Raw genomic sequence first — 14,733 nt, forward strand, 5'->3', positions numbered from 1 at the left:
ACGTCTGTGTTGAAGTGTTTGACGGTAGGGGATCTAACCGAATGCAATATACGAGTACATGTATCATGAAAACTAGAATTTATTGCGTCACCTGATAGAATATATATATATATATATATACATGTATATATATATATATATATATATATATATATATATATATATATATATATATATGTGTGTGTGTGTGAGGCGCCGTTTTAATATTTTTGAAGTATTTGCTGATATCAAAAAATCATTTTTTTATATCAAAATGTCTATTTTAAAATGATTTTCTGATATCAGAAATTCGAATCCTTGATATCAAATAATAACAGACATTTTCTGATATCAAAAATTTTATTATATGATATCAAAAAATCATTTTCTTATATCAAAAATTCGAATATTTGATATCAAAAAATCATTTTCTGATATAAAAAATTACATCAAATTTTCTGATATCAAAAAATATAATTTTTGATATAAGAAATTCACATTCTTGATATCAAAATATCAGACATTTTCTGATATCAAAAATTCGAATTCCTGATTTCAAAAAATCATTTTCTGATATCAAAAAATCGATTTTCTGATATTAAAAAATCATTTTCTGATACCAAGAATTCAAACTGATTTTTTGATATCAGAAAATACATTTTCTGATATCAGAAAATACATTTTCTGATATCAGAAAATAAAAGAAAATGGCGAAAAATCTTTACATAAATAATGAATACTCCCTTGACCCGTAGAAAATCGCTGAACTACAGTCTACAGTGCCCGATCTGCTTTCCCCAAATGCATCTACAGGTTCGCAACAAATTTCAGGTGGGAAGCTTAAGGTTGCATCACAGGGAGCATTCATTAAGTCGATCGTAGTTTTATATGAGTCTTATTTTCTGGTATCAAAAAATGGTATCAAAAAATAGATTTTCTGATATCAGAAAATACAAATCATTTTTTGATATAAAAAAATCATTTTCTGATATCAAGAAATCTAATTCCTGATATAAAAAAATGATTTTCTGATTCAAAAAATGAAAATTTTGATATTCGAAAAACAAGTAATTTATTGATATCAGGAATTCGATATTTTTTTATATTAAAAAATCAACCTTATTTTCTGATATCAAGAAATTGATTTTTTGATATCAGAAATTAATTTTTTGATATCAGGAATTCATTTTTTGAAATCAGGAATTCGAATTTATGATATCAGAAAAAATGATTTTTAGGAATATTTTTTGATATCAGGAATTCGAATTATTGATATCAATAATTCTTTTTTTAAATCAGAAAATACCTCCAAAATATTTTAAACAGCACCTCATATATATTTCTTATCTGTATAAAGGAAAATACATGTATGGGCCACTTTGACACCCCTCCTCACAGACATCAACACTCTCCATAGTAAATTGCCGTATGGGATGGTTGTACTCTTGGTTAAAAGCACGACCGTATCCTGCTTGGGAATGGTGCTAATGTATCCATAGGACGTTTGGCCACAGTAGTAGTTATGAAAATTATATAGCCTATGGCTTGATGCTCGAACCATGAGTTAAACCAATGAAATCCTTTGAAAAATACTTCTTACAAATATTTGATATATATTATTATACATATAGTATTATTATGTATGTATATATAAATCATATATATGCCTTACACAAAAAATAATAAAATACATTCTATCCAATGGGCTTCTGCATCATAAGTGAGAATTATGAGGGAGTATCCTAGAATATTTTATCCCAACTTACATTGTATGCTTTCACGTAAATGATGAAAAAAGAAAGAAAAGAATTTCGAGTCAAAAAATCTAGTAGTCATCATTAACTGTTGAAATCTAATAACTATTTTTTTCTTCAGAAAATGCATTGGTACGTATATATTCAGAAATGTTTGAAATTTTTCTTTTATAGATTTAATCCATGCATGTATACTGGTGATAAAGTTACAATCCACGCAAACAAATTTCTGATACATTACTTTTCTTTGATGTTAATGTTTATACCGAAATTTTACCATTTTTAAAACTATGTCATTTAAACTATAAATAAAACAAACCACAAATGTTTTGGAATTAGAATCCTCCGTACCGCGTTGCGGTCCAGTTTCTGTATTTAGTGCGTTCCATGGCATGAATTAATACGTACTATTGTAAGACGGGTACTTTGGTCCATATTTTAAAAATCAATTTGAAGTTGATCACAAAAAGAAACTGCACTCAAAAACCGAATGTATTGACGGCAAGCTCAAGTTTACTGAAGACTGTTAAGAGCAATTGTTTGTTTCTGAATGAGGAAGTCACGACTTCATTCATCGAAATATCATCAAGAAATTCATAGTGAAGAAATTAATAGAAATGTTCCTTTTGATATGTGAATTCGCAGTCGCATGCAAAGATTTTTTTTCTTTCAAAAAAAGCAAACAAAAATCTAAACATTGTACATACCGTTACACTCATTGTAAGTTTCCTTCCTAGTTCGAACAATCCATTGACGGCGAAAGATATTCTATAAACAAAACGCACGTAAATATTTTTGGAAATGAACACTTTCGTTCAAGTTGGCAATGATTCACAATCGTAGATATTGATAACTAGCATTTAATCGATCTGTGGATAAAAAGGGCGAGACCGGTTACACGATGCTGAAAATCCGTGTAGAAATTTCTTAATTCTTCATGACATGGGTCCAGCGAGTTTATTTCTGATTGTTCAACTTTTTGTACCTGTTTTGTGTGTTTACAAAGGTATTGTCTCAAATATTGTCTATTCATTCCAATGTGTTGATGATTTCTTACAAAATTATGCGTTTCGTGAATACTAGTAATATAAAAATCTTGAGATAATTTACTTAAACTTATAGAGATCATTTTATGTTTTATAGATGTGGTTTTCGTCCTAGACAAATCTTCCTCCTTGACGATTACAGACTTCGACGATTCCTTGCACTTTACACATGACATCATACAGTCGTTAGAAATTGGAACGTCAGATGTACTCGCGTCGTTAGTGACGTTTTCGACTGAACAGACAGAAGTGTTCGATTTAAAGGATTACACCGAAAAATCGGAAATGTTACAAGCGGTTGACAACCTTCTGGGGACGAACACTTCTGGGGATGGTGATGTCACAGGTTCTCTTCAATTTGTGTGGGATAATACCTTTCAAACCAGTGGCAGAACTAGTCCAGACCGAGCGGTCATTCTGGTGACCAGCAGTATTTCAAACGACACCGCGGAATCAATCGCATTTGCCGACCGCATTCGCACGGATTTCAATGCCGACATTTTCACCATTGGTGTTGGTCCTACAGTGTACGCACAGAATGCCGAGCTGAGAGGGGTGGCCAATGACCCCGACGCCAATTTCACCGTCTTTGTAGAAAGCTTCAGTGATCTCTGGTGTGCTGTTCCCGACATTGTGGCAAAATTAGGTAATCCGAACATAGTTTATCTTAACGAAAATCGTCTTTTAGAGTAGGTCCTAAAATACATTTGATAATTATTCTCAATAACGAAATTCACTTGCTTATCCTATTCTCTGTGTGTTCTCTTCAGATCCGTCGTCATCACTGACGCCATACTCTAATTGTACACTGAAGTCACTACCACCTATAATAACACATACAACAGAAAACGTGCCATCTACAACATCTACACAACCCACAACATCTACACAACCCACAACATCTACACAACCCACAACATCTACACAACCCACAACATCTACACCTATAACAACATCTACACAACCCACAACATCTACACAACCCACAACATCTACACAACCCACAACATCTACACAACCCACAACATCTACACCTATAACAACATCTACACAACCCACAACATCTACACAACCCACAACATCTACACAACCCACAACATCTACACCTATAACAACATCTACACAGCCCACAACATCTACACAACCCACAACATCTACACAACCCACAACAACTACACAACCCACAACATCTACACCTATAACAACATCTCCATCAACAACATCTCAATCTACAGCGTCAACAACTACACAATCATCCACAACTCAATCTACAACACTTACAATTCCATCTACCACATCAACACCAACTATGACATCATTACCACATACATTAAGTAGTACTTCACCTCTATCATCAGAAGAAATATCTACAACACCATCAATGTCGCCGAAAACAACAACAGTCCAATCCCCAACAATAACACAACAGACGCTATCGGTTTTGGGACCAGCCCAGTCCGCCGCCTCTACCAGTGGTTCAAGTAATTTTTTTCTTGAAACTGAGTTGAACGTTTTTCTTTTTCTTTTATGGCTTCAGTTGTTTGGTAGTTAGAGGGGACATTCCAAATGCATGACAAAGAAGCATGAATCGGATACTTTTTATATCCATAACATTTAGATTTATAATTATTTTTTTGGTCCCGTGAGGATCCTGGTTAGAATAGGTCCTCAGTACCCCCCTTGATTGTCGTAAGAGGCGACTAAATGGAGCGGTCCTTTGAATGAGACCGCAAAAAAACCGAGGCCCCGTGTCACAGCAGGTGTGGCACGATAAAGATCCCTCCCTGCCGTAAGCGCTAGGGCACAGGCCTAAATTTTGCAGCCCTTAACCGGCAGTGGTGACGTCTCCGTATGAGTGAAAAGTTCTCCAATAAACAATATGTTTTTTAGCTAATATTTGAGCAGCTGTTATCGTTGATATGTGTTCTTTAGAGTATCTCTTCTTTTGATTTGTACATACAAGATTGTTCTATACCCTAGGTACCAGTATTGTTGCCGGTGTCGTTATAGGCATTCTAGCCGCCGCTGCTGCCGTATTTGCATTATTAGCCATCTGGAGACGAAGGTAAAATTATGTACCTATCAATCATTCATATAACAATATATATACATTTTACTTTCTGGACCATTTCAATCATATTTCATTATTTTTAGACGTTCTGCAAACGAAGACGAGCTCCCCATCCTAACTCTCGTAAGACAGTACAGGTCGGCTCCAATGGGACCCTCTAAATCGACCTTCTCGCACCAACATCACCGCTTTTAGATGAAGAACTGAGACTACAATAATGACTTCAAAATTAATATACTATACAATATAGTATCTGTATTTAAAAGAAAGGGAAAGAAGATATACAAATTGTCAAATTGATACAACATCCAAGGCTACATATTGTATATGTACATGTTAGATCCTTTAACTCTTTTCATGTTCTATTATGGTGCTATTTACAATTCGTACTACTATACCAAGGTTGGTTTTTTTTTTTTTTTTTGTTTTTTTTTTTGTAGAGAAGGAAGAATGGTGGTATGGAGTACAATTTATTTCTGTGAAAATCTTGTTAAGATCAGTTTTGCTTAAGTGGCATGCAGGGTATGACATGCCCTGGAAGATATGGCAACGAAATATTGATAAATTCCTACTAACATGTATTCTCAAATAAACATTTCCTGTCCAATCACATCAGTTTCGTTCTTTGTTTTGTACATTTTTTTTCAAATTCATATGTTTTCAAGTACTTAACTATATTCTGAAATAGTAAGTTTCGATTTTTTCATTTGGAATATACGAGAGCTGTTCGATATGTAATGTGCATTGTACGATATCTCAAAAGCATTCGACTCAAATTGTGAAATGAACATTACGTCCCTTCAAAGTATTCTCCGCGGTTTGAAATACATAATTTCAATCTCTGAATCCATTTCTGAAAAGCGTCACGGTACGCTGATTTAGGTAAACCTCTGTGGCACTGACAGATGGCTGAGCCAAGGGCTTGTCGGGGCTTGTAACTACGACCAGATAAGAACTTTTGAAGTTTTTGCAAAAGGAAAAAGTCGCATGGGGATAGATCTGGAGAGTACGGTGGGTGTGGCAAGACGGTAGCCTCTTCCGACTTCAAAATTTGCTTCACAAGCTCAGCTGTATGTGATGGAGCATTATCATGAAGTAGACAAACATGCCTAAATTCTGACACAGGGCGTCGCTTATGATAATGAGCTTTTTTAGTATAACATCTCGGTAATACAGTCCTGTAACACTTCTGCCCTTCGGCACCGGAATTTGTACGGCTATACCATCACATGAGAAGAATATGCAATGAAGAACCTTCTTTGTGCTGATGGTTCTTTTGGCAACTACAGGCCTTCTACCGTGTTTAGTTAGCCATATTTTGTTTCCAATTTTTCTTACTGGTTCGATATAGTGAACCCATGTTTCATCACCAGTAACAATGTTTGCAAATTGTCTTTGATTGAATTTGGGAAACATTTTGAGCAATTGCTTAGCGGTTTGTACTTTCAAAATCCGCTTTAAAATGAAATGCACCCGCGATAGCGATATGCCAACAGCTTTGGCAATATCACTAATCGTATACTAGTATTTGCCATTACTTTCAATTATTTTCCTGACTTTTGAGACATTTGCCTTGCCTGTTACAGTCCCAGGTCGGCCAAATTTTGCTGCATCTTTCACGGACTCTGTGCCAGTCAGAAATTTCTTTCTCCACCTACGGATAACTTGTCAGACCCATAAACTTCCCCCAGTTCAGTAAAGATCTGCATTACCGAATGACCGAGTTTTGTTTCGAAGTTTTATATAAACTCTAATTTGTTCAATATTCTCAACCCGTTTCCCAACCATTTTTACAACAGTGATCAACGACTGGCTCTATTGAAATGACTATAAGTTTAAAACTATTTGGAGCTGAAGGCTCGTGTTTATACCGTTGGAAAGTTATTAAATAGAGCTATTTCCGAGTATCATCATCCATGAAATCGTGCAAAGCGTTATCGCGCTGTAGTACAGTACACATTACATATCGAACAGCCCTAGTATACTTTTTGACAAGCATTATTAGAAGATTAATGATTTCATCTTCTCTAGGGAGACCTAGTATTACTGTACTTGCATCATTTTAGTCTTTTCCTAGATTTTTTCAAATATCCATTTTTCTAATTGGCAGCATAATGGACAGACATTTGGGCAATAAAAGAAAACTTGCAGAATGTTTTCAGTTTCAGTTCGACATAGAGAACAAATTATCATCTCTGATTTTTGACAGAAACAAGTACTTGTTTGTACATATGATTCTATAAATATTTCTAAAATTCAACCATATCAACCTTGTATCTTTTGTTTTTGATTTTTTTTTTTTTATGAATCTGTTTCCAATCACATGGTCTCCTTTAACTTGAGTTCTTTAGTTCACTTGGATTCACCTTTTGCTTTATCGTACTTATTAGAACCTTTCTTATTCACTAGTTTTATAAAATCTGGCTGAAAAAGTCTGTAGTGGGGTTTGACTTGTATGTTTGTACATTAGCCTAGCCCAAGAATGCCAAATTGCTCTTTTTATTCCCTCGTAAAAAGTGAAGCAGAGTTTAAGAGAGAATTTTTCAATAATATCTTCAAGACACATAAAAATACCATTACCATCAAACAAGTCACATACAATAGTAATCCTTTTTCATACAAAGATTTGGGGGAAAAAAACATACCTATTTTGGATCATGGTTTTATTGTTACATGTATACCATAAAGATTCCACTAAAATATCTTCCAGGTGGAGTCGCGTGAAAATGTGTAGAACATCTGAAAATATATTTAGGACTTTTTTCCAAACGCTATTATATTGATAGTATTTTTTGTTTTAACTTTAGAGTATTCTGGTCCAAACTGAGATAGATGGACAGTATTAAAGTTTGTGATTTCAGTGAACAGTGGAATACAACCAGAGTCTCTATGAAATAATCTTCTAAACCGTGTTAATTTTAGAAATTTGATAAAGAGCTCGATATTCGTCGTTCTAAAACCACCATCCTCTTTTGAAAAAAGCATTGTTTTTCTTGATTTCTTTTTCTGTTTTTTTTATTCCACATAAAATTATACAAAAAAGGTTTTCTAATTCTTTTACCCATTTTTATCAGGCTGTGGAAGAGAGCAGTAAACAATTGTTGATTTTGAATAAAAGCAAGCTTTTTATGATTGTAATTTTTCCAATTGGAAATGTGTTTCTTAGAATTTTATCTCCTTTTAAATGTGTTGAAGACATTTGTCAAAAATCAGATGTGTTGTGTGTGTGTGGGGGGGGGGGGGGGGGGGGGGGGGGGGGGGGGGGGTCTGCAGTGTATATTGTGTCATTAGCATATTTAAGTAAACACATTTTTTCTTTGCCAATCGTTATTCCTTTTATGTTTTTGTTTGTCTTGTCGAATATCCCATGATTTCTACACAAAGATTAAATATATAGGGAGAACTAAAATTGAAGACTTTAAATAGTGTTTTGTACATAAATTTTCCCAAAAGATTGAATTAAATACTGCTTTTTCAGAATGAAAGAGTAAAATTATTCTCGCTACATATTTCTGTTCTTCAACATAAGAATTAAAGATAATAACATTAAAGAACATAATAAATTGTGTATTTTCATCTGAGAAATTTTGGTTGTCATGTATACGACAATCTTGAACACTTTTTATACTATTTGCAATGCATGTAGAAACAATTTTATATGAATCAAGATTTATCGCATGTGAATCAAAATTTCCGCATATAAATATAAAGATTATCGAATATTAATCAAAATTTTCGTATAATAAATATCAAATTTATCGAATACAAATCAAGATTTTCACATATGAATAACAAAATTATCGAATACAAATCAAGATTTCCGTATGTGAATAACAAAATTATCGAATATAAATCAAGATTTTTGCATATGAATAACAAAATTATCGCATATAAATCAGGATTTTTGCATATAAATCATGATTTGCATGATATTGCAATGTTTTACGCGCCATAAACCTGTATGGGTACGTGTATGTTTCGTATTTTGTTTTTCTGGATATATGCATACTTGAGATGCAGTATAGACATTGAATATTTTGTCTCATATTATAATACTTGGTATGTTGTTTCTGTGTGACGGTATTTCATCTATTTATAAATTTATATTAAGACGTACCAGTTTGATTTCATGTAAGGACTAAACTTCCTTGAAATTTTAATCGGTTTAAATAGAGGGCGCGCGTTTTAACAATATCCACGTTGGTCAAAGCTAGGTTTTGTAAATGGAAGACTAAAATGGTTTTCTGATAAGACTACATGAGATGGAGAGGATATTTTTCTGCTCCTTTTATTTGGCGTGTGTTTCAGGCATCTACAAAGGTATTTTTATCATTTCTAACTCTCTTTTTTTTTCTTCAAAAACCAATGTTAGAAATTTTTTAACATATATCATTTCATATGGGTTCCTCTTGTGTTTTCACGTTTCTGAAATCGAAAGTTGTGTATTGTATCAATTCTATATTCATTTGTAATTGCTTTAACAATGCTTATTATTAATTACATGAAGGCCCAATCATTTTTTTTAATATTCATATGTAGGCCCATAATTGTTTTGTATCTCCAACGACTAGTACTGGAGACAAACAGATTTTCTTTAGAATTATCAATTTAACCTCTACATTACTGGTATCTAAAATCAAATGATAAGACCCAAACATCTACAAATATATATTTATGATTATTTATAACATATGAAATAATTTTACATTTCTTTATTAGATACACTTCATAGATACAAACTTTGAATACACAAATGAGATGAGGGAATAACAAAAGTAAAAAAAAAAAAAAAAAAAAAAAAAAAAAAAAAATGTCGGTAATAGGATTTCGCCTTTGGTTTAAATTCGTTGATATTTTTTAAATTTCATACATGTAAGTAACAACACATGTGTGAATTTTCCATCAGTGTATTACAATGGGCAGTACAATGGATATTCCTTTTGATCGTCATTTTATTTTATCTTGGACTTTAAAGGTTTTCAACATGAACATTCCACACTTTCTATACAATTACAGACAACAAAACTTGGTTTGTCAATTTAAAAGTTGATATATAAGCAATCGAGATGAAATAAAGAACTTAATAGAGATGCTAAGGTACATATTATTACTCTGTAAATCTTTGAACATAAATACACCGGACGCTATTTTCATTGCCAGCTTTTGAGAGGCAAACAAGTCCAGGGTTGCACAAAATCTTTGCGGTGCACCCGATAAGACGTCCATTATCCGCATTAATGAGTAACATTAATGCACTGACATAAGTTACATTTACGCTCTTATCAGGTATTATAAATCAAATTCATTTGTTGGCACATGACATTTCACTAAACATGCATAGATCTTGAAAATATTTTGATATTCAAATACACATTTCCACGGCGCAATCTTAGCTTACTTGAGACGACCAAATACAATACAAAAAACATAAGCAACCAAAAAAAAAAAAAAAAAAAAAGGAAGAAAAAAAGGATTTACATTCGACAAAGAACGTTTTCGTGATGATAGATATTAATAGATATTACAAGTAATGGGTCATTTCAAAAATGAAACTGTTATTCATTGGAGGATTTTTAAATATTTATCTTTAATTAATTTAGAAATACATGTGTTCGTTGTTGGATTTCATTTTAAATACCCTAACTTTTGACCCATTCATAGTACTTGCAATGCCACGCTTTGTTGTCACTCTTTTATTTAAACTACATAGGATCAGAGGCAGTATTTTTCAGTGGTTTAGTAGTTATCTCTCTTGTCGGACCCACAGAGTTATGTTCAAAGACCAGTTGTCTTCAATTGCAAGTTTAAATGCAGGGGTACCCCAAGGGTCTGTTCTTGGACCTCTATTATTTTTTTTATCTATGTAAATGATGTTGCTGAAAATATGTTGTCTTTCTGTAGATTATTTGCTGAGGATAACTCAATTCAACATGCATATAAGAATTTGAATTCACTTTAAATCCATGACCTTAGTGTCCTAGATGAATGGTCAAAAATATGGTTGTTGAAGTTTAACCTCTCTAACACTAAAGTTGTACATTTTTCATTGAATGAGAACATCGATCATCCAAAATTATTTTTTCAAGACTGTCAGTTGTAGTATGTGCCAGTGCACAGACATTTAGGATTGTTTGTTTCATGCGATTTGGGCTGGTCCCAGTATATAATTAAAATAACAAGTACGACTTACAAAAAACTAGGTCTTTAAAAAAATTAAAATTCACCTTAGGAAGAAACACTCTTTCAAAAATATACACTACTTTCATAAGACCAGCTTTAGAATATGCCTCTGTTGTTTGGGATGGATGTAGCTCATATAACAGTGATCTTATTGCTGGCCTTCCTATAGTAGCCTCTAGAGATTCTCTATATTTAGAAACTGGTTTAGAACCTCTATCTTCTAGACGACTAAATGCTAAATGAGTTACCATGTACAAAATTCATAACGAGGTTCTGCAATATCTAAAAGAAACAATACCTAGTAAAATAAACAATATGTCCACGTATAATCTCCGTAATGGAGATAACTATTTAATACCAAAATGCAGACTTAAAGTTTACAACAAAATCACTTGTACCAGACGCTGTTTCTAAGTGGAATTATTTTAGTATTGAATCAAGACAGGCTTCTTCGATTAAGCAGTTTCGTCATTTAAGCGTTAGCTCTAATATCAGCAATCCCAAACCCCCCTGTATACTTTTCATATGGTTCTCGTCTGTTGAATATAATTCATACCAAACTGAGACACTCATGTATTTTGAATTATGATCTTTATAGACGCAATATTGCTGATTCTCCATTATGTTCCTGTGGCATGCGTGAAGACGCATATCACTTTTTCTTTATTTGTAAGAATTATTCATTGCTAGATACAAATTAATGGATAGATGGCTAAGGTTAGATGATTGGGTTATTATTGATACACATCTACTTTGGGGTGATTATGTCTTAAACTACTGAATTAAATAATTGTATTTTCTCTTATGTTCAGACGTATATTCATGAGACTAAAAGATTTGGTTGTTGATCATATCATATTCCATTATTTATCTATAGAACACTTACCATTTATGTATTCTCTGTATATTATTTTAATGACAATTGTGTGTTGTAACATGTATTAGATTATAAGCAGAAGAACTCGTAAGTTGTACGAACTTGCTTCTGATCCATTTGTATATATTATTTACAATAAAATACGTTCAGATCATAACTTTTACGTATTGCTGTTTTGTAACAGATGTGGTTTATGTTATGGACCGATCTGGGAGTGTGAAGGAGCCGGACTTTGATGAGTCCGTGGACTTTGTGTACAACGTCACAGAATACCTAGACATCGGATCATCTGACATGCAAGTCAGCATCGTGGTTTTCTCCAGTTTTTATTCAGAAATATTCGATCTCAATGATCATACAACTAAAACAGATCTGTTAACCGCCATCAAAAATTTGCGAGGTACTACCACGACAGGCGGAACGTATACATATCGCGCAATTGACTACGTAAGAGAATACTCATTCACGTCTGCTAGAGGAGGAAGAAGCGGAGCCAATCGGGCGGTGGTGATTCTGACAGATGGATTGTCTAATGATGCTAACCGTACTCTAACAGCAGCGGACAATTTACGAAATGAGTCAGGAGCTGAAGTGTTCGCAATAGGTATTGGGACAACGGTCTCCAGGTCAAATGACGAACTGAAAGGAATTGCCAACGATCCCGATTCCTACTACGTCCATTACATCGACACATTTGTCTATCTCTGCAACCTGGTTCCAGCTTTAGTTCCAAAACTTGGTATACCCCCAAACCAAAACTCACACCGGGTGTTAATCAAAAAGCAATATTGACTTTCAAAGTTAGAAAATCTATTATTCTATTGGAGAAATGGGTTACCCTTTAAATTTACCTTTGCTACTTGAATTATTTAATTAAGTAACGACAGATTCAAGTTCTTGTCATTAAATTCCAGACAGCACAGTGACCCCCTCGTTACTCGCCGATTGTCCTACCCCACCATCCACAACTCAAGTCTCCACAACAATGGTAGATACTACTACAACTAATACACCTACAGCAGGAATCACAACAACAACAACAACAACACAAGACACAACAGAAGCATATACCGCTACTGAAGCAACAACAATCCAAACACAACAAACGGGCATGACGTCACAAACAACTGATTTGACAACTGCGGCTTCTGTGTCTTCAGCGTTGACATCAACCGTTAATACAGGTTGGTATGAGACAGATATGACGGAATCTCACACCGAGTAGGCCGAGCCAAATAACATTTATGTTTTACGTTCACCACGCGTCGAAATAGAGATCAAACAAATAGTACATGTTGAAACCAAAATTGATTGATTTTATTCGTTTTCCTTGTTTTGAGAATGAAAAAACATAGGTGTACATCTTAGATCAATATCAACATAACTACTTAAAACTACATCTGTTTACTAGGTAGTTTGATACACATTAAACATATATTTTATCCGATTCTTTTATAATTTTGTTTGTTTATTTCTTTCAAACCCTCTACCCCAGTCAATGGTGCTAAATCATCGTCTATGGAAAATGGATCATCTTCATCGTCTACGGAAAATGGATCATCAGGTAAGTTTTATTCAAAACGAAGAATATCCTGTTTACACAGCAGACTCGTCCCCTTTACACTATCCTGTTTACACAGCAGACTCCTCCCCTTTACACTTTTGTCAACGTCTTACAGGTAACACGGCGGTTGTTGCAGCAGGTGCAGCGCTCGGTGCGCTGGCAGCGGCGGCCACCGCCATCGTCTCTGCGAGTCTCCTACGCCGATGGTACGTATCTTTCACCAAAATTCAAATAATTCTCACCGTTCGTTCATACCTACAAACATACTTGACTTGTCTAGATGATCAAGGGATCTGATCAGTTCAACCTCAGGTAGGGACGGAAGTAGATCTATGCATAGTGAATTTCTCTGTGTTTTATATATATATATATATAATATATATATATATATATATATATATATATATATATATATATATATATAATCCTCAAATCCTCATTCTCGCCGCGCTGTCTCTGAGAATAGAAATGTGATAAAGTTATAAGAGGATCATACAAGACATTGCATTTTAAATATTTTATAAAAACACAAAGATTGCAATGAACTCTTAGATAAACATACCTACCTACAGTGAAGAAATATTTGATATTAGGATACCCATGTGTGTGTGTGTGTGTGTGTGTGTGTGTGTGTGTGTGTGCATGTGTGTTTGTGTTAGAAACAGTTTTCTTCCAGTTTAAGATATTCCTTATTACTTTTCATAGGCACTTCTCGATGAAGGAAGATCCCGTTGTCCTGGCCGCAGTCAGTCAGTATCAGCAAGCACCTATAGGACCTTCCAAGTCTAAATTTGTTAAAATATAATTGTACTGCGTAGTGCAGGCAATAAGTATACGTTGGGACAAATTTCCTCCGAAAGGGAGACCGGCTCCTCCCCATTCCTACGGGGCAGTAGTATTTATGTAGTAACAGACATATGGTGCTCGAATAAAGAACAAAAATCCTTACGCAATGTTGAGGTGTTAAATCACTTTTTTGTTACGAATAAAGTTTTGAATAATTTGAGTGTGTTCTTTATGCATTTGGTACCTAAAATCCCATTTCAGTCCTCAATGGTTATTCTTTTCGTTGTTTTGTTAAGCATAATTTTAGAGTTGTCTCAAGATATTTTACCCACAGTAATCACCAAATGACAAAGAACTTTATCTTTATGGAGCGCCAAATTAATATAAACTCAAATAATTGAAGATATCTTTGACCATTTCAAGATCATCAATTCAAGTATTGCGCACAATAAATTAATTAACACGCGCATCAATTG

General features: G+C 33.9%; 2 protein-coding genes across 2 annotated transcripts; both read left to right on the plus strand.

The window, feature by feature from the left end:
* The first annotated feature begins 2,464 nt into the window (after nt 1-2,464).
* LOC125682200 (mucin-2-like) lies at nt 2,465-7,110 on the plus strand. The gene is made up of 5 exons (XM_048922641.2): nt 2,465-2,739; nt 2,877-3,425; nt 3,550-4,260; nt 4,760-4,844; nt 4,934-7,110. Exons 1-5 carry the CDS (start codon nt 2,676-2,678, stop codon nt 5,043-5,045), a joined length of 1,521 nt encoding a protein of 506 aa, XP_048778598.2. The 5' UTR covers nt 2,465-2,675; the 3' UTR covers nt 5,046-7,110.
* A 1,920-nt stretch (nt 7,111-9,030) lies between these two features.
* LOC125680011 (collagen alpha-5(VI) chain-like) lies at nt 9,031-14,474 on the plus strand. The gene is made up of 6 exons (XM_056156933.1): nt 9,031-9,170; nt 12,092-12,646; nt 12,822-13,091; nt 13,403-13,471; nt 13,587-13,677; nt 14,177-14,474. The coding sequence occupies exons 1-6, from the start codon at nt 9,113-9,115 to the stop codon at nt 14,274-14,276; spliced, it is 1,143 nt and encodes a 380-aa protein (XP_056012908.1). The 5' UTR covers nt 9,031-9,112; the 3' UTR covers nt 14,277-14,474.
* Nucleotides 14,475-14,733: the final 259 nt, after the last annotated feature.

Source organism: Ostrea edulis, chromosome 2 (genome assembly GCF_947568905.1).
Source record: "Ostrea edulis chromosome 2, xbOstEdul1.1, whole genome shotgun sequence".
NCBI lineage: Eukaryota > Metazoa > Mollusca > Bivalvia > Ostreida > Ostreidae > Ostrea > Ostrea edulis.